The sequence below is a fragment of the Anas acuta genome, chromosome 6 (assembly GCF_963932015.1).
Source record: "Anas acuta chromosome 6, bAnaAcu1.1, whole genome shotgun sequence".
Lineage (NCBI taxonomy): Eukaryota > Metazoa > Chordata > Aves > Anseriformes > Anatidae > Anas > Anas acuta.
Window position 1 is genome coordinate 30044961 of NC_088984.1, and position 18230 is coordinate 30063190.

An 18230-nucleotide genomic window follows, 5' to 3' on the forward strand; every position below is an offset into this window, starting at 1 on the left:
TTTCAGAATAGACAAACTCAAGACAACTTTTTTAATCATCCTGGGTCACAAAGCCTACTTTCAGATTGCTCCATCCAAAACATCCGTCAGCCCCAAGAGTAAACTGAAAATAAAAAATAAGTAGCTCTGCTTTTTTTTTTTTTTTTTTTCCTTTCTAACAGCAAAGCATCACTGTGGGCTCGTGAGCTTCCCTTTCTGAAGGAGGAGAAGGTGCTGCTCTGATGCAGCCCTCCCTTCTAATGCCTCATACTCTGCACCGGTGGCTTTCTTCTTCATTGTATCTCTCAGAAGATTCCCTTGGTCTGAACTGTTTTGGGAAGGTGCTTTCAATACAAAGTCCCTTCCTTGTGCGCAGTCAGAGCGAGCTCCGGGGATTTTCACAGAGATGCAGTTCAGCAACTGTTTCAGAGGGAAGGGGTCACATCTGCTTTTACCATCACGAGAACACAAGGAGGATTGTTGACAGGTTATTGCCATCGAAGCCCCGCATAGGAGAGATGTGTAATTGATAAGAAAGCAGCCTTGTCTCTTCACAGAGGCTCTGCACCGTTCCTTGGCACAAAAGTTAGTGCCTCTGCTAGACATCAGTGTGCACAAACTTCAGTAGGTAGCTACGAACGGTCCTTTTGGAAACCCTTTCTCAGCTCAAAGACAATAGTCTCATAGCTGGAAATGATGCCACTAGAAGGAGCGGGGCCCAGGAGGATGTTGGTGCTACGGTTTTCACTGGCTGTCTGCAGGCACAAATCACAAATCCTCTGCTTGCTGGAGGGAGAGCAAGCAGCATATTAACAGAATGAGGCTATTTTTTTTTGACTGAGCTGATAAATGCCATCAATTACAGTGTCTCACCAAAACCAGAAGTATAACAATGAAATGATTTGGTACAATAGACCCTTAGTGGAAGAATTGAATAAGAAGTACTCAGTTTGTCAATTTTGACAAATTGAAGAAATTGGGTGATAAATTGTTTCAAAATGGGCATATTAAAAAATACTTGCAAGTGTCTTATATCTTTATCTTTAAAACTTACTGCTAAATAATTTACAGCCTGACGGTAGAACAACTGCTAGAATTAACTAAAGATAATTTGCTATGAAGACCTGAATCTGATCCTTGCTGAAGAGAGGCAGCACCTGAAATTCCTAAAGTAACCTTCACTGTTCTATAGGCAAGCTGCAAAATGAGTTTGTTTTTGCTCTGCAAAAATCGGAATTATATTTGGTCTTGATCAGCAGATTGCAATCACCCTGTGCTACTTCACCTACTCATCTCACTTGGTTTTGTTTTATTTGAGCAATAAATATCTTAAATCTTCCCAGAGCTATTGCGTGTCTTCTGTGGAGACTCATCATGGTCCTGCCAGGCATTCATCAAGGCTTCCAATGAACCACTGCATTAAGTATTCCTCTGCTCCTTATCAATCAAAACAGTTTACTTATAACTTTACTTTTTCTTCCTGGAGTAATCAAAATTTGATATTCCACAGATTGCAGAAAATTGTCACTCCTATATTCTGTGCTAATCCATCACATGAAACAGCCATAATTTGGGCATCAGAAGAGCATTAAATGTTTAAATAAGCAAGAGTCAGTCAATGAGAGAGTCCATTAACCGCTCCAGATGACAGGGCAGAAAAATGTTTGGATCGCAGGTATATTGGGAATTGCAGCACAGACATTACAGAGCAATGGGGCATCTACCTTCTGCAACAGGCAAGGTGTTTTCCGTGTGTTTTCACAATACTGCTGAAGTATTCAAAGAAATACATAAGCAAACAGCAGAGCATGAATTCTCCTTAGCTTGAGCTGCAATACCAAGCTCGTTCAGCTGTCTGTGACAGAGTATTAAAGCCTGGCTGCTTCTTACCACCGTTTTTCCAGGAGGTAGTATGGGACTGGATCATTTTCTTCTGCTGTACACACTGGTAAATGCTATCAGGAGAAGCTTGTCTACTAATGATGAGAGGACACTTGTCCTTAGCTCAGGCTGAGGGCAGCTGCAATAACGCTCTGCTAAATGCCAGTTCCAGTGGGTTTGGGAGAAAATTCTCCCAAATCACAGAGAGGCTGTGGATGTGGGATTTCTTGTGCCTTTATTCTAGGACAAAGCACGCTGTCCAAAAGCCTCGTTGGTGGAGGAATGATGGTCTTCTAGTCAGTATCAGGATCATCTTGTGACGTGGCAAAGCACGGGCCAGTCGATGTTCTGTAACACTGAACCGAGGATGTGCGCTGTGCGTACTCGCTGCCCTCAGCTCTGCTGTCCTGTCCTATTTGATTCAAGTTGGATTCTAAGCTAATTTCCCCTTCTAGTAGTAATTACGTGTATACCATTTCCCTTCACTTGGCATTGTAAACTACGCTCTTCCTTTCCAAGGGGAATAAATACTCGGCGCAACCAACGGAGTCTGCAGCGTGAGGGTATTTTTCACCTATCCAGGGGCACTTCTTATCTTCAAAACAAAAAAGACCTATTGTAATTAGAGTGTAAGCCTTCTCTTAAAAGGGCGGCTGGCAAGAGGAAATTATAAAGACTTGAGACAGTAATTATCAGGCACTGAAACAGCAAATCAAGCTGTCTATACCAATATCCCAGAGCAACATGCCACAGAAGCCATGGAGTGGTTAGATTAGAGCCGCCTGGGCGAGAGCTGTCTGAGCAGCGTAAGGTGCTGATTGTAGTTGTCAGTTTGCTGCTGCTATAAGCTCTCCTGTTATAAATACACCCCAGCCACTGTCATCTTAAAAGGTTCCTTAAAACCTTTCCTTTCTCCCCTTCCACTGCTTAAAAAACACAGCGGCTGACAGTCCAAATGTTTGAAATAATTGGATTCTGCATTCTAATTCATCTGTAAAGTATTCGTTGATTAAATTAGCCTAATAGATATTATTTCTTACATGACTGCATAATTTCATCCTGATTGGATCACTATGGCTCTAACGAGTCCCCCCCCCAGCCCGTTTACTATTGACTTGAGAATCACAGAAGGCTAGAGATAACTATCATCTTGTTTCCATTTTTTTTTTCTTTCCAGGCTAAAAGTTAAACTGATGTGTACCAAAAGGGCATACAGCTAATGCTCAGGTACAGTTGCACAGCGTATTCCAGTCTCCAAGACCAGCTTTAGAATGAAAAAAAAAAAAAATACTGGTTTATATAATCTCAAGCCCTCTTTTATTTACTCAGTGGGTTGTTCTGAAGCAGAAAGATTAACTGACCATTTAAACTCCTTTGGGGGAAAATTGAAATATTTTTAAATAAAATACATTTTATTATCTCATCAAAACAGACATACACATTGCAAATGAACCTCGTAAGGGCTGCGCGCATTCAGGGAAATGAAAACACTCCTTTAAAGATAATGTTTCAAATAAAGCGGTTTTATCTTCTATTAGTAAGATTTTCTCGGCGCTGCAATTTTGAGTGTAACCGAGAGGGAGGAAGGGCCCGCAAAGTGACATTTTCTCGCTAAATAAGTGCAGAGACTTCTTTGCAGGGCAGCAGAGAGCGAGAACCTCGCAGACCCGCGGCGGAGGAGCTGACGGCAGAAGGGGTTAACAGCAGGGTGCACGTCCCAGCCCGACCCAGTGGCTGCAAACAGCTGGTGGGTTTTGTATGGCGCCGGTGAACTGAGCAGCCGAGAAAAGTTTTTGGCAAACACTCGGGACAGAAGAGGTGGGTCGGCTCAGGAAACTGCGTGCATGAGGGAACCGGGGAGACAATGGGCGCTCAGCGGGAGCAGGGGGGAGACCCGCTCCTGCTGAATAGCTCCCCAAAAAACCCCGCTCAAAAGGAAGAGGGCCCGTTTGCTCCTGGGAATCCAATAAATTGTTTCAGGAAGTGAGAGCCTGTCCAGGCTAATGGAGCCGTGATTGGCAGGTGGTTCTCATTACGGTGCCCATCAGGGGACAGAGTGAATTCCAGTGTTATTTAAGAGGTTAAGTAGAAATAAGATGCAGGTGACAGCCCAAGGCTGGGGCATCTTGCATCACTGTTCTTGAGGTGTTTTTTTTTGTTGGGAGTCTGCAGCCTCTGAAATGAGTGGGGGCAGGGGGTGGTAGTTTGGCAAACAAAATTTGGTCCTACAGTGACTAAAAATGAGCTTACCTGGCCACACGTCAGAGGGAGCAGGGAAACAAGGTGCTTCAGCTCTGAAGGTTGCTTTGGTAGCTCTTGTGTGGGAGAGTTTTCTTTCCTTAGCACAAGGAGTGGTGGGCACAACACGGTGGCCAGGTATGTTTCCAGTATGTGCCTGGTGCTCTCGGGCATCCTAGTGCAAGAGGAAGAGGATGAAGCATTGTGGAAGAGAGTCTGTGCTGTTTTTTCTTGGCACAAGCCTGGTATCCCTTCCTGTGCCCCCACAAGGATGTTGCCTTAGTGCTCAAACCAACTACAATCACTACTTCTGTCTGCCACTGGTGCTCTTACTGTGGCAGCTGACAGTAAATCACACAGCGTTTAGCTCAATCAGAACAAATCTGATCAACTGCTGGCACGAATGCAACATAATTTTGAAGTGAGATGTGCAGAGGCCACCTAGGGTTGGGTCAGATTTCTGGGGTGTGCTTCTCTGAGGTCTGAACCTAGCTTGAGAAGGAAAAGAGAAATGCATTAGTAGGGATTCAGATTGCTTCCTGTTCCTAACCAGTAGGTATCTTTCTGCTGCCTTAGATTTCAAAGCTGAAAGTGAAGTCTATTTCTAGCCTTATTCAGCAGAAAATGAAAGCAAGTTTGCTTTGCAAAGCATCCAAACCACAATATTACTGGCGTAGACTATAAGCACCAAGATGTAGTTTACTCTGTGACCAGGGTTGTAAGGTAGATCAGTGTGTCTGCTGAACGCTGCAGGCTATGTATTTCTCTCTGCTTCTGTATTTTCCCTTTTTCTGACTGTGATTCCCAAGTAAACAGCATCGGGTGTCTTCACACTTGTGGATGTCATCGGGTGGGGATCTGCTCTGAGTCGCTGTATTGATAGAATATTGCATGGTGCATGGTCAGATACAAGGATGTAATTTAACCAACAGATTCACGGATGGCTTGTGAATGACGGTGAAACTCCCAAGTATGACGCGTGTAATAAATCTGGTTCGATGCAGAATTAATGTGGTATTCAGAATGATTATTTACCATTTGAAGTTTGGACGTGACTGTGTGCAAGAAGTAAATAGCTGCGCGGAAGGGCACGTAGAGGGGAGAAGAGAAATACCTGCTTGCATTGTTTCACAAGTGCATTCCTCGGTAATCCTAATGAGAATTGCACACTAAATGCAGGATTGATTTGTGATGAGATCAGCTCTAAAGAGTACATTTGTGGGATGATAACCTGATTGGTGGCACTGCCTCTTGAATGGCTGAAGGGGTCTAATTGGCATATAACGCACTATAAATTTATTAGCAGGTTCTGCTCTCTCATTGGCAGACCTTCTCCTGCTAACCACCAGGAAATTACCAATTTTCAGGAGTTAGTCACTCAAGTCGCACTGTGTCAGGGTTTTAAAAAAGAAACCTACATCACTACTATTATAAATCCTGGGCGAGAGCTTGTACATCAATAGCCGGCTGAAAATTGGTCACTTGTGCTGTGGACAACTTGATCAGAGCAAAGAGCCGCGTGTTTGCTGTTCAACTTTTATCCTCCTTCGGCCGTTCCTCCTTCCCACCTCCTTGTTGCAAATCCACGGTAGACCATTAGAAGCTAACTAATCCGTTTGGCAGCCCTTGGGCTGCAGCTGCCACAAACCAGCGTACACGCTTCACAGAAATTACAATTTTTTGGCAGTTCACATTCGGGGCTTTGATGTTCTTATTGATACATTCAGCCCTGGGGCACATCAGGCAGAAGAGGACATACCCACGTTGTTTTTTTTCCAGGAGCATAATAGAAATATTCAGGAGTCAATGTAATTATTTCAGTTACTTTGCTTTTAAGAGGCACGTTGGAGTCACAAATTAGAAAATAATATTCACGTGTTTCTTCTAATTGGTAACAGATACGGGATACTTCATCTTTTTTAAATAATTTCCAAATGTGTCCTGAAGAGGGGTTGCAGGAAAGTGGCTGAAAGAGAGAGGCACTTATGCACTGGGGGCGCTTTGGCAAGTGGCAGAGGTTTTCATTTTGGCACATGGTTTTTAAATTCCCACACAACTCTCTCCAGAGGTGCTCTTGAGGTGGAACTTGCTGTCGCTTTTGGCAGGTGTCTCCTGAGCATATATTTTTTTTTTTGCTGTTGGGTTTTATCTGGGTTTCTCTTTGTTAGGCACCGACCATATGGCTTGTAAATCATAAAAGCCTAAAGGTTTGCAAGTGATTAATAGAAGTAGGCTTGCAATTAGAAATGCCTCAGCAGTACTTGAACACTCGAGTATCTTCTGAGAGCTGAGCCTCCTTCTAGTCTCTTCTCTTTGGGCTCCCCGATGGTGTGTCCTTTCTGGCAGTTTTGTCCACTGGTGGTATTCTACCTAGGTACAAGGCGCATTTCCCTTGTGTCTCTTCTCCCCACTCACGTTTTTTCCTAACGCTGCCTGGGTGATGTCTTAACACCCTGATGTGTCATGTACCAGGAATGGCATTTCTTTCTTATTAAAAAACAAACAAACAAAAACAGTAAAAATATGTAAACTAAGAAAAAGAGCATTGAGGTTTCATTTCCTCGGTACAGAGGAAATCCCAAATATTTCTGTTAACTTCAACTGTTGGTGATTTCTTAAGATTTTTTCTTTTTTTATCATAATTACTGAAGTTAATGCTTCATCTCTTGCTTTCTAAGCAACCAGTGTTCATTTACCAGCAGCCTTTTTTAAACTACGTCTTGTTTGTGGTTGTAGAAAGGCATCAAACACCTGCAGTCCACTAAAAGAGAGGTAGAGGGAATTCCCATCACTTTCTGAAGGGAAAGTTACATCTCCCCTGGAGATCTAGCTTGGCAAGACAGGCATCATTTTCATTAAATGAAAGTAGGAACGAAATATGAAACTAATGGAAGAGTGACATTAGTGATTTCTGTAGAGCTCAAAGAATTGGCAAGAGTTAAGAGGAGGCCAAAGCAGTGGATTAAAGAACGATAGGAGTAAGCGTAGTAGAACAGCCAAAGATGTGTTGGAGAGGAGGAGGAGGCTACAGGATGCATTAGAAACGCTGATAAGGAGACCCTGAGAGGTGTTTACAAGCAGAGGGGAGGCCTCCAGGTCACTAGGAAGGAGATGGAAGCAAATGGGTCCCTGTGGCATCTGAAGAACATGAGTCATGAAAATGCTGCCCATGGGGATGTGTGGGTACAGGTGCTTCCCGGCCCTCTAAACCTATAGCTGCAAATATTCTGTCTTTTCACTGCTGACTTGCACAGAAGAAGCATTCTTTTTTATTTGCTTGCTGTTCCAAATGTGTTTTTCTTCACAGTCTATGCTTGAATACAGTGTTTATTACTTCTCTTATCTCTTTTATGTCTTACATAAATTCAGTGTGGTGGTGTTTTTTTCCCCTAAATACTCCAAAGAGTATCTTCTTATTGCTTCTGCTGGAATTAAGATAATATTAAAGCCCCCTGAAAAGGTTTTTATTTTTCCTTGTAAACCAAAGGTAGTATTCCTTGGGAGTTAGTGGTAATGAAGGGTCAAAATTGTCAAGAAAAATTTTGGATGTCTTTGTGAAGTATTGTATTTAGACTTTCCTCTTGTAGTTTCTGATCCTCAGGTAAGGATTACATTCACATTTTGAGGCCAGAATGTGCTTCTCCATTTCAGGTCATCGAAACCACCTTTGTGTACTAAGCAAGCTCACATTTGAGATCTCTTTAATGTCTACACAGCAAGTTCATTAGCCCTTTGGGTAGACCTTGGAGGTTTTTTCCCATCTCATTATTTATAAGGCATTGGTGCACTCCTAGTTATGATACTTAGCCACTTTACAGCGTTATGAGCAGAGGAAAGGCTCCATTTCTCTTCTTTCATCTGTTTATGATGTGATACGTTCCAAAGCAGATCACATCAGCGACTGTTATGGTATCCTTAATGCACTGTGATAGTCGCATCGCGGGAGGAGCTGCTGCGACGCACGTCGCTGATGTACATCCCTGTTATATGCCACATTACACCGGGCTGTGGGAACCGTACTCGGCTACCTCGCTCTGCCTCTCACCTGGCACAGATTATTGAGATTTATGCATGGAAATATTTGTATGTCACTATTTTTCTCTTTGAATATTCGGTCTTCCTCTAGACGTTGAACATAAAAGCAGGAGCCTGGTTTTAGGTGAAAATAGCTGCATTGTTAGACATTCATAACCAGGATTACAGACTACCTTCATTTTCACGAAACATGCCCTAATTGTTCATTGTAGTACAATTATCTGCTCAAAACTACTTCCATGTTTTGTTTGAAAATTGATTTCAAATAGAATTTTCTTATTGTTCCCTAGAAAAAGGGGGGGAAGTATGTTGTGATTTCTGAACAATATTTAAAACAATATTGCATTAAGTATATCCTTCATATAGGAGAAAATTAGCGTTAACAAATGGGAAATTAATGGGATCCTTTAATCTGAGTAAGTTAGATTGTAAATTGAAATTTCTAGACTTTATTTGTGTACTGGCACAATGCAATTTGGTCTTTACACTTAAGATAACAGGTTAAATGTGGCCATACAAGGATAATAAAATGTATTTGATAAATGTTTGCTGTTCTCTGCATGTATATAGATAGATGTTTCTGCAACAAACAAGACACAAATGTACTTCTTTTTAATATTTTCATGCAGCTGTTCTAGAGCAGCATTTGGCTTTTTTATTTTTAGGTAATTTTTGTTTCCCTGAGTGTTAAGGTTGACCACCCAAGAAACGGGAGCAGGCTCTGTATGGTGTATGCATGGTCTAGAACCACACAGTGACAGCTCGACTTCTTTTTGGTAGCTAACGCAGTGATAAGTTTTGGTTTAAATTTTGCATGGATATTTATGTGCTTGTCCATCGATGTCTGGGTAAAAGTAATGGGGCCGTGAACACAACGTTTCTTCTGTTGGTCAGTAAACGGTGGAGGTGGTGGTCCTTCATTGCTGTTGTATTCCAGATTCTCATGAGGTCTCTCCTTGCATATCTTAGCAGAAACCCTTCCTCTGCTGTTTGCAGTGCTTTTGGAATTGGTTTCACAAAGAGAAGTGCTTAAAGTCCTTAGAGTTCACTATTGTTAATTTTTATTTTTAAATGTTGTTGGCAGTGCTGTTTAAAAAATACTGTGAGTTTAGAATTTAGTAGAAAAGTATAATTTTTGATGTTCTTCAAGTTTTTGCTTAAATCTCTAGGGGCTGTTTTCATTCCACATAGTTACAGAGAACAAAAAAGCTTGGATTTGTATTGAGAAAAGACTTAAACATCTTTCAGAGCTTAGAGTTGTCACTGCACAAACTGTATCTCAACTTAATAAGCCTTTTCTTAGTATCTGCACTATTCCCCACCGTTGTATATCACGTAACTTTTTCTTTGCTTTATACAGAGTAATCCTCAGAGTTGATATATTTTATTGAGTGTACCTTAAAAATTATCGTATTGAACATTGTGCAATGAAGACAAAAGTTTGCTGTAACAGTATGCGATATGTCAGAGCCCACAGCTGAAGAATGTTTATCTAGAAAGCCTTAAGTCAGTAAACCTTTGGTTTCTTGTCTAGGCCGGTAATTAATGTTGTACAATAATAAATCCTGCAGTCTTAACACCTGAGGGAGAATGCTGGTTGCTTTATGGCATCACTGAAAAGCTGACCAAGAAGTGCAGAAATTGCAGTTATTTTGGGGCCCTCCCTAGGGAGGAGTACTGCCACAAGGGGAGGAAAAGAAAGTGAAGAAGCTCCGATGAATACGAATTCAGATTATACTGGTGTCATTCAATGCATGATGACTTTAAGAAGCACGTTCAGCTCTGTATGTAGAAGCAACATCTGCCTGTCATCGTGTGCAGTAGGGCTTTTCTTCCTTACACAGCTATAAAAGAAAAATGCGAAAGTCTAGTGGTAGAGCTAATGGCAGAGAAGATCCTGACCTGTGGGCTTCATAGAATAGCTCCCCGCAAGTGTGAGGGAGCTTTGGGCACACTTCTGATGTGAATTCGCCTTGATTTGTGTCTTTCAGGAGTGGTTGGTTTGCTTGAGTAGGCCTGACGTCAGGAGGAGAAACTTGAATTTGGATTGCTTTAGTGGCATTGAACTGCTTCTTTATGCTTCTGGTGAACAACACTGCAGGTTTAAGCGTATTTTGAGCTCTGTCCTCAGCCAGATAACTTTCCCAACAAAGATGGTAATTAAATCATTCCCAAGCTGAGCTGATTGCCCCACCGGGCCTGGAGAGGGCTGGTCCGGCGTTGTAGGCCGCACGTGCCTGCGGTCGAGCCCAGGCATGGACACGCGGGGGCTCCTCAGCAGTTTTCCTCGTCCATCGGGGATGTTTAACTTGTAAGAAGTAATAAGCTTAATAGGTTGACTTTATTTAATTATTAATGATCCCTTTCTGTCCTTACAGCTCATAAAACACCCTCTAGGTTGGCAAAACACTCATAATATTGATCAGGAGCCAGAGAGATATTTATTTCCTCTTTGCCCCGGTGCACATAAATCTTGGTCCTTTGCCTCCTTTTCTCGGTACGCGGGGATTTACAGTGGCCCGCTTCTTGAAAGCTTTCTGTAATTAAGGAATAAATACCCATCGGTCTTTGTTTGCTGTCTGGAGCCCTCTTGTTTGCCAGGGACCTCTATATCCCCGGTGGGCCTGTGCGCCTTCCCCCTTAGCAACGCAGCCGGGGAGAGAAGGCATGCGTGCTAGGGGCAGTCAGCTGCTACGCACTCGCTTTGCTATAGAGCGGGGTCTTCTCCTGCAGAGAGAGGAAGTCCCGGTGTTTTCTCAGCACATTGTTCCCGGCTCCTCTTCCATGCCTCTCCTCCCAGTTCCTGCTTTGCTCGGGGCAGGAAGACACTTTGGAAATTCCTTGCTGCTAGCCCTTTCTTCTCGCCTTCGCTTCTTCTCCCCCCCTCTCCTTCGCTAGTTGCAATTAAAAACATCACGAACCTTTCCAGACTTTGCAGTCCTGTCCCCCGCAATGTTGCTCTTCTCTTTTACCCATCACAACATCACATCGCCGACTGTCCAAAGCAGTTTATCAGACATCTGCGGGGTTGTTGCAAAGGGTTTTGTTTGAAAGGCAAGCCCCGGCACAGCCAGCCACCCCGCTCTGACAGCACTGGTCATTAGGTGATGCATGCTTCTTGCATGCTGGACCACGAAGCTAATGACACATTCTGGGACGCTCCCAGAGTTTGGGAGTTATGGGGGTTAGATTTACTTCATTTTCTTGGAACAGACCCATTAACCTTGTCAGCTGTCCAACAACAGAGAAAATCTGGCAGTTCTCTTGCTGAGCCAGCCAGGTCACTACCGCGTCAAATGGCTGCACTTCAGTGAGCATCCAGAAATGGCAACGTGCAAGTATGGCACCTGCACGGCACGGAGGTTTGGGTGAATGGCACTAGAGAGAACATTTAGGGGCCTCCTCAGTTGCAGAATTATTCCCTTCAGCAAGAGAGAATAAAAGATTTAGTATTGTTGGAAGCTGTAAGCTTTTAACCAAGGTGGGCAAGCCAGGCGATGCACTGGAAGGGGCTGAGCTGTGCAGGACACGAGCTCCTAAATGAGCATCTCTGGTGCAAACTCGCAAGCAGAGAGCACAGCGTAGCTCCAGAGGGAAACTGTGCTCTAAGCTAATCTGCTTTTTATATTCCTCATGCTACCTAGTTAACCCTCCCCCTTACAGTGCCCGGTATTTATGTTTCCAGATAATAATGATGTGATGTGGCTGGCAGAGTAATTTAAATAATTGGACATTATCTTGAGAAGCAAGCACCTAATGAGTTCAAAATAAACTGAGAAGTGAAATTTTCATCTGTTTCTAATAACCCTTACCTATGTACAGTATCATTGCCGTGGCAGGGTTTTCATTATTCATACCACTGTGTACTTAGAGTTCACTAGTGATGGAGACTCCTGCAAGAGCTAATACTCCTGGTATTTTTTGGCCAAGGCTTAGTGGATTATCCCTTTCCTGCAGAGTATTTTGCAGTCTTACCCTGTACTTTGGGCCTTGTACATCCACCGAGGTTTTAAGTTTATATTTGCAGCCTGGGTTTGAATGGACAGCTTCGGAGATAAAAAAGATCAAAGTCTGATCTTACTAATTATATATTTTTTTCTTTCTAAAAATCTATAATCTATTAATCAGGAGTTTATAATCTATTAATTCACATGTGCATGTGCATTAAAAACACAGGCAGCTAGCCTGATTGCTGTAGAAAATATATATTATTTTAGTACATCTGAGGAAAAGGCAGCTCAGATATTCTCCAGCATTAGGTATCATAGGGAATGTCTGAGCACCTGGTGATGTTTCCTCTCCAGTACACTGGCTTTAATCTGGTCCTGAAAAGAGGATTCCACTGAGTTTAAAATCCCAGTAAGTAACCAAAATAGTCTTGTTTTGGCTTACAGGTGTCATGTGGAGACAACTAGAACTGAAAGTCATAGTGTTGAAGGGGTTGCGTGGAAGTTGCCAGGATTACAGGCAAGGGAAGAAAACAGAAATATTTACTAGCAGATGTTTAATTGTGCATTTCTTGTATTTTTAGGGACTGGCTCAGTATCTTTCTCCTGATTAGTCACTCTTCCTCTCATTTCTTTGTACTCTTATTCAGTTGATTTATTTAAAGGTATGTCAGTGCTGGCTGAAGTGAAACACTGTGCCTCCTCTTCCTGCTTATTGCTGACCGCTCCAATAATTCATTTTTTAGCTCATTAGCTAACAGGGGATGTGAACAGTGGTCCTCCAGGGGACTGGAATGAGGTTAAGTGATCTACTGCTGACAACTCTGCTCTTGGACTGGCCTGCCTTTGGGGAAATGAAACCTCAACCAAGACAAGCTGTGGATCCCAGAAGTGAAATTGTGGCATCAGAGCAACAATTGCAGTATTTATGTCTTGTTGTCGGGATTTCTAAGATGAGTGCGTGTCTGTGGTGGTTTTACAGACAAACCCAACACAGTGTAGTGGAGCTGAAGCTGACTTCCAAGAGTGTCCCAGAACTTGCCTTTCAAAATGAAGCGGTCTGTGCCAGAGATGGAGAGAGGATGTCTGTGGATGTTGGCTTTCTAGATACTCATTCAAAACCTGTCCTTCTAAATTTTGGTTTTACCAGTCCATGAGGCATGGGCAAGCGTGCTTCTCCCCCTTCCTCTGTTATTAAGTACAGTTTTCTATGAGGAAATCCAAGCAGCATATCTTTCTTTGTGTACCCAGTTTGGGCTGTTGAATAGGATCTAAATCTCATTTGATAGCCGATGTCAGTGACATGCTGCCCCCAAATGTCTGAGACTTTTAAAACACCTTTATTTTTGTTTGTCGAGTTTGCTGTGTTCCCACCATGACCCTCAGGTAGAGTTTGGGGGGTACTCTCCCAGTCAATTACTGTGACAGCAAGGGTAGAATTTGACCTTAATGAATTAAGTCTATTGGTGCCCTAGGTGGTCAAGAAAAATGAGCAAGTTTTTCCAAGAAGGAAGACGAATGTAAGGTAAAAATAATCATGTGAGAAGGTCAAAATTTTAAGTGGTTGTAGCCCAGGAGCACAGTCCACTGCTGGCTGCAGGGTCCTGCTCTGGCCAGGCATGCATCTCCCAAGGGACTCACTATCTCTTCAGTTGCTGCCTGGTTGCAACAAATTTCTTCCAGTTAAGGGGTTTTTGACAGTCGGTGTTAACGCAGAGCAGTTACGGGTTATACTGCAGGACAGTGCTTCAAGGAAGGACCGTTTGCATCCAGCTCTTTCCCTCTCCATCACTAACGCAGGTGTCAGCACGTTCCCCTTCCTCAAATATATTTTTAAATGGGCTTTCTCTTCTTTTCCCAGCCTTTTGAGACAGTAGGATAACCTGAGTAGGATTTGGTTGATAATGTCTAGCCTTGCAGCTCCCTTGCAGCCTTCCAAGAGCAGCAGGATTGCTTTGTCTGATGTGCCTTTGCACTGCTCCCATGCAACACATGGCAAAGGTGAAAGTCATGCCAAGGAATTTGTAAAGCAGCAGCCTAAAACTCTGAAAGCCTCCACCTGAAGTTGACATTTATTGTCTCTGTTCAGGTATATATAGGCATATATATGAACTGTGATTAGGGCTGGGAGATGTGTGTAAGGCAGCTTGGTTTTTAAACAGAAAGGGACTTCCACGCACTTTAGGGTGCATGGGCATATGAGAAATAAATTCCTGAAGCCCAGACATGTGCTACTGTTGTGAAGCAGCACAGGTTGAATCACCTCGGTTTTCAGTCTGGCACATTGAAACGTGGAGTGGAAGCACTGGTTATACTCTCAGTACCTCGATACAGACTTTAAAAACTCAGGAGAGCTTTATTAATTACTTGGGGTGGATACTGGACCTGCAAGTGTTGTTGCAACACTGCAAGAACACACATTTTATTGGTAATAATTGTATGTTACGTTACTTCATCATCCTCAAAGCATTGCCAGTGTTGTGGTTTTTTTAACCCGAAAACAACAGAAATAAAATTAAAATAAAATAAAATAAAATAAAATAAAATAAAATAAAATAAAATAAAATAAAATAAAATAAAATAAAATAAAATAAAATAAAATAAAATAAAATAAAGAGTTAGGGATTGCAATGGTAACAGAAATCCTTTTCTTTCTCCTCTCCCTCTGGAGCACCTGAACTGATGCTCGGGTTATCAGAGCCTGCCATCAAAGGCTAATTTGCAGCTCCCTAAATTTTTTGTGTGTGTGTCTTTTAGCTTTCAAAGGTTTCATTTAAACGAGGCGCTTTTTGTGTTAATTTTCTGTTTGCCCTCTTTCTCTGAAAAAGCCCGTACCTGTCTGCAGGGTGAATTGCCATTGGTGCAGAGAAGTGCCTGCTTTGGAAAGCTTTGCATGAAAGCATCCAGGGAGGTCAAAGTAAGGTCACTCCACATGTACCAGGAAATGATGCAAAACTAATCCAGATTTGCTGTTGGAAGGATCTGTTTACATAAGTATTTAAAAACAGATTAGGGCTAACCTGACACTAGATTACTGGGAGTAGTGTAAACAGTGCTGAAAGGGGTAAACAGAGCTTTTCCTTTTGTACTCCAGAGGAAAAAATATGTCACCAGTAACAAGTTGCCTTGCTAGGTGATGCATATGGTTTTCACAGGCTGAACAGATTACCTAAGGTACTTCTAAATGGGACTTTGTCTAGGGCTAGATCTCTTAGATCATATAATTGTATGTTAATTTTTTTAATGGGCGGTTGAGGCAGTTGTTTGTAGTCCTTGTTATCCTGTAATATAATAGCATCCAGAAAGCTTTTGATAGTTATTTGACATATCAGGAGGAAATGGTGCTTCAAAGTGTTGTTTTGGTAGTTTGCATTTTGGAAAAACAAACAGGAGAACCCTCCATATGTCTTTTGCATTTGGAAACATGACTCAACTTTTAGGGAGAAAAAAAAAAAAAAAAAAAAAAAAAAACCACCCCTGCAAGCAAGGCTGTGTCTTCCAGGGGGTCACAGTCCTGTCTGAAATGCAAACCTGGGTGCAGGAAGGGTGGCCGAAGGATGGAAGCGCCGTACGGGTTACTTCAGGTGTTAGGGATGGAAATTCCGTGCATTTTCTGTGATGTATTTTGCAGCACAGCTGAACCCCGTGGTGGAATTGCTCTGCCTGTTTCCCCATTTAACAGCGAGGGCTCTTACCTGCTGCCAATCCTCGTGGCAGCTCGGGGTCTGAAGACCTCGTGGCCGTCGTGGTCTGGCCACCACCCCACAGCAGCTGGTGGCTGGGGCGTGCACCCCACAGGCAGCGCAGCCAGCGTCACGGTGATACAGCTCAGCGGTGGCACAAATCCTGCTGCAAGGACAAAGTTTGAATGAACTGCCTCTATAATGGCTTTTTTGCCAAAAATAATGGAACAGGGAATAATTTTTCTGTTGATTAACTGCCGTTTGCTAGCATACTGGTAGGCAAAGCCAAGCTGGCGCCGTTTTACACATTCCCTTTTGCTTTTCTAGGGAAGAAAAGGAGCGCTGGATACGTGCAAAATACGAGCAGAAGCTCTTCCTCGCCCCGCTGCAATGCCTGGAGCTTTCCCTGGGCCAGCACCTCCTGAGGGCTACAGCCGAGGAAGATTTGCGGACGGTCATCCTGCTCCTCGCCCACGGGACGCGGGAGGAGGTGAACGAGACCTGCGGGGACGGGGACGGGCGCACTGCCCTGCACTTGGCGTGCAGGAAAGGAAACGTGGTGTTGGTGCAGCTCTTGATTTGGGTGAGTACCTGCTGCCTGCGGAGGGGGCCTGCGGCTCTGGGGTGGCTTTTGCTGGGCCACATTCCTTCAGCAGGGCCTCCCAAACCTGCCGCCCGCGAATTTCACCAAGTGTCCACTGCTGTCCTGAGTCTGGGTCTTGTTCATCGCGAGCTCTGTAAAGAGAGCAACTTAAATTTCTGCCTGTCTACTGCTGCTTGATAGAAAACAAGCAAAAGTGTAGGAGATGAGGAAGGAGAAATTTCCCTGGCACCATTTGGAATGCTATTTGAAATACCACTGATAAAAATTTAGCTCCAGGTAGGAGACCCTCCCTGTAGAAACCTTTTCATGTGTAGCTCTGTGCTCAACGGATCTGCATGGTCTCCTGACCTGTCCCTCTTTTCCCTTTCCCCAGCCTTGTCCTCAGTTACATTCAAACCCTTCTGTCCTGAGTTTGCTCCCTCTGTTTTAATGCTCGCTTTGCACCAAAGCTTCAGACGCCATCTCTTCTTTCTCTGTAGTATGGCGTTGACGTGATGGCACGCGATGCCCACGGGAACACGGCGTTGGCCTATGCCAGGCAAGCCTCCAGCCAGGAGTGCATCGATGTTCTCCTCCAGTACGGCTGCCCCGATGAGCGCTTCGTCCTCATGGCGACTCCAAACTTGTCCAGGAAGAACAATAACCGGAACAACAGCAGCGGAAGAATGCCCACCATCATCTGAGGAGCTTGTTCGTGTATTCGCTGACCTGAATTACATCCGCAGCCTCATATTCCTCCATTCCCGTCACAGCTCTGCTCTGTGAGTCTGACAACTTCCCTTTTTTTTCCCTTTTCCCTTCGGTGCATCCCTGTCCCATCCAGAAACGGCGCGTCTGGATAGCGCGAGGGGGTGAGAAGGAGCGAAAGGGGCTGCAGAGAAAGCAGTTGTTTCAGTGACAGCTCTCCGACGATGACAAGCGGGCAGCAGGAGCGCACGAGAGCGCGTGGGTTCTCTAGGACACGGCACGTGGCACGGGACCGTGGGGACAGCTGTCCCTGGGCACAGGCTCTACAAGTGCGGAAGGAAGGGGCGGAGGGAGACGAGAGCGGGAGCGAGAGGAGAAGAAAGGAGCGATGGTAACTTTCCGTAACTGACAGTTAAGCACATCAGTACATTTCACCTCTACCAAACGGAACGGCTGGATTTCATTCTCTTCTCTGAAGAGCTTGACGGCATAAATCAGAAGCAAGCACAGAGTTTGTCAGGTTTGAAGCTCCTATGATGGTATGTGTCAAATCAGTTGTAGCTAATCTGTCCAGGGAGAATACTGGCTTCATTACACTTGTATAGTTGAGTTCTTCCAGCATTACCGCTGTTTAATAGAACATGATTAGTCATCACGGAGAAAAAAGCATATTAGCTGAGGAGGTAGTTACATGGCACGCTTCGGTGATTGCTTGGATGTGATTGCAATATTCTTAGAAGCATCATATTATCTCAGACATGTTCTTTCAAGCCCTTGGAGCCCTCCTTTCTAAATTCACTGTCATAATTTAGTATCTGTTTAATTTTTCAGTCCAAAGAGAGGAAATGAGTTGCTGAGTGTTATTTGACTGCAGTCTCCTTGGTGTAAAAACAAAATGGAAAAAATAAATAAGAGTAACTATGAAACACAAAAAGGAATAATGAATACTGCTAAGGAAAAACATTTCAAGTACATTTAGTAAAATTAATAAATGCATTAAAGGCTAATATTTTTTCAGCCAGCAGAAATATGTTCTGTCATTTTGCCAAGGTAAACGTGTTGAGTTTTTGGTCACTCCTGTGATGCATTGCCTAACTTATACAGATTTTGTATTGTGTCTTTAGATTATATGTATGTAAAATCTATTTGAATAAAAAAATCATAAATATGCATTGA

The 18230-nt window shown here is 43.4% G+C and overlaps 1 protein-coding gene across 7 annotated transcripts in view; it reads left to right on the plus strand.

Moving 5' to 3' along the window:
- The window catches only part of AGAP1 (ArfGAP with GTPase domain, ankyrin repeat and PH domain 1), a 347733-nt gene extending 329503 nt beyond the window's left edge, over positions 1 to 18230 (plus strand). For all 7 annotated transcript variants that reach the window (XM_068686209.1, XM_068686211.1, XM_068686210.1 and 4 more), the window contains 2 exons: positions 16091 to 16346; positions 16847 to 18230. In XM_068686209.1, coding sequence (XP_068542310.1) covers positions 16091 to 16346; positions 16847 to 17050 — 460 coding nt within the window. In that variant the 3' untranslated portion in view covers positions 17051 to 18230. The remainder of the gene's footprint in view (positions 1 to 16090; positions 16347 to 16846) is intronic.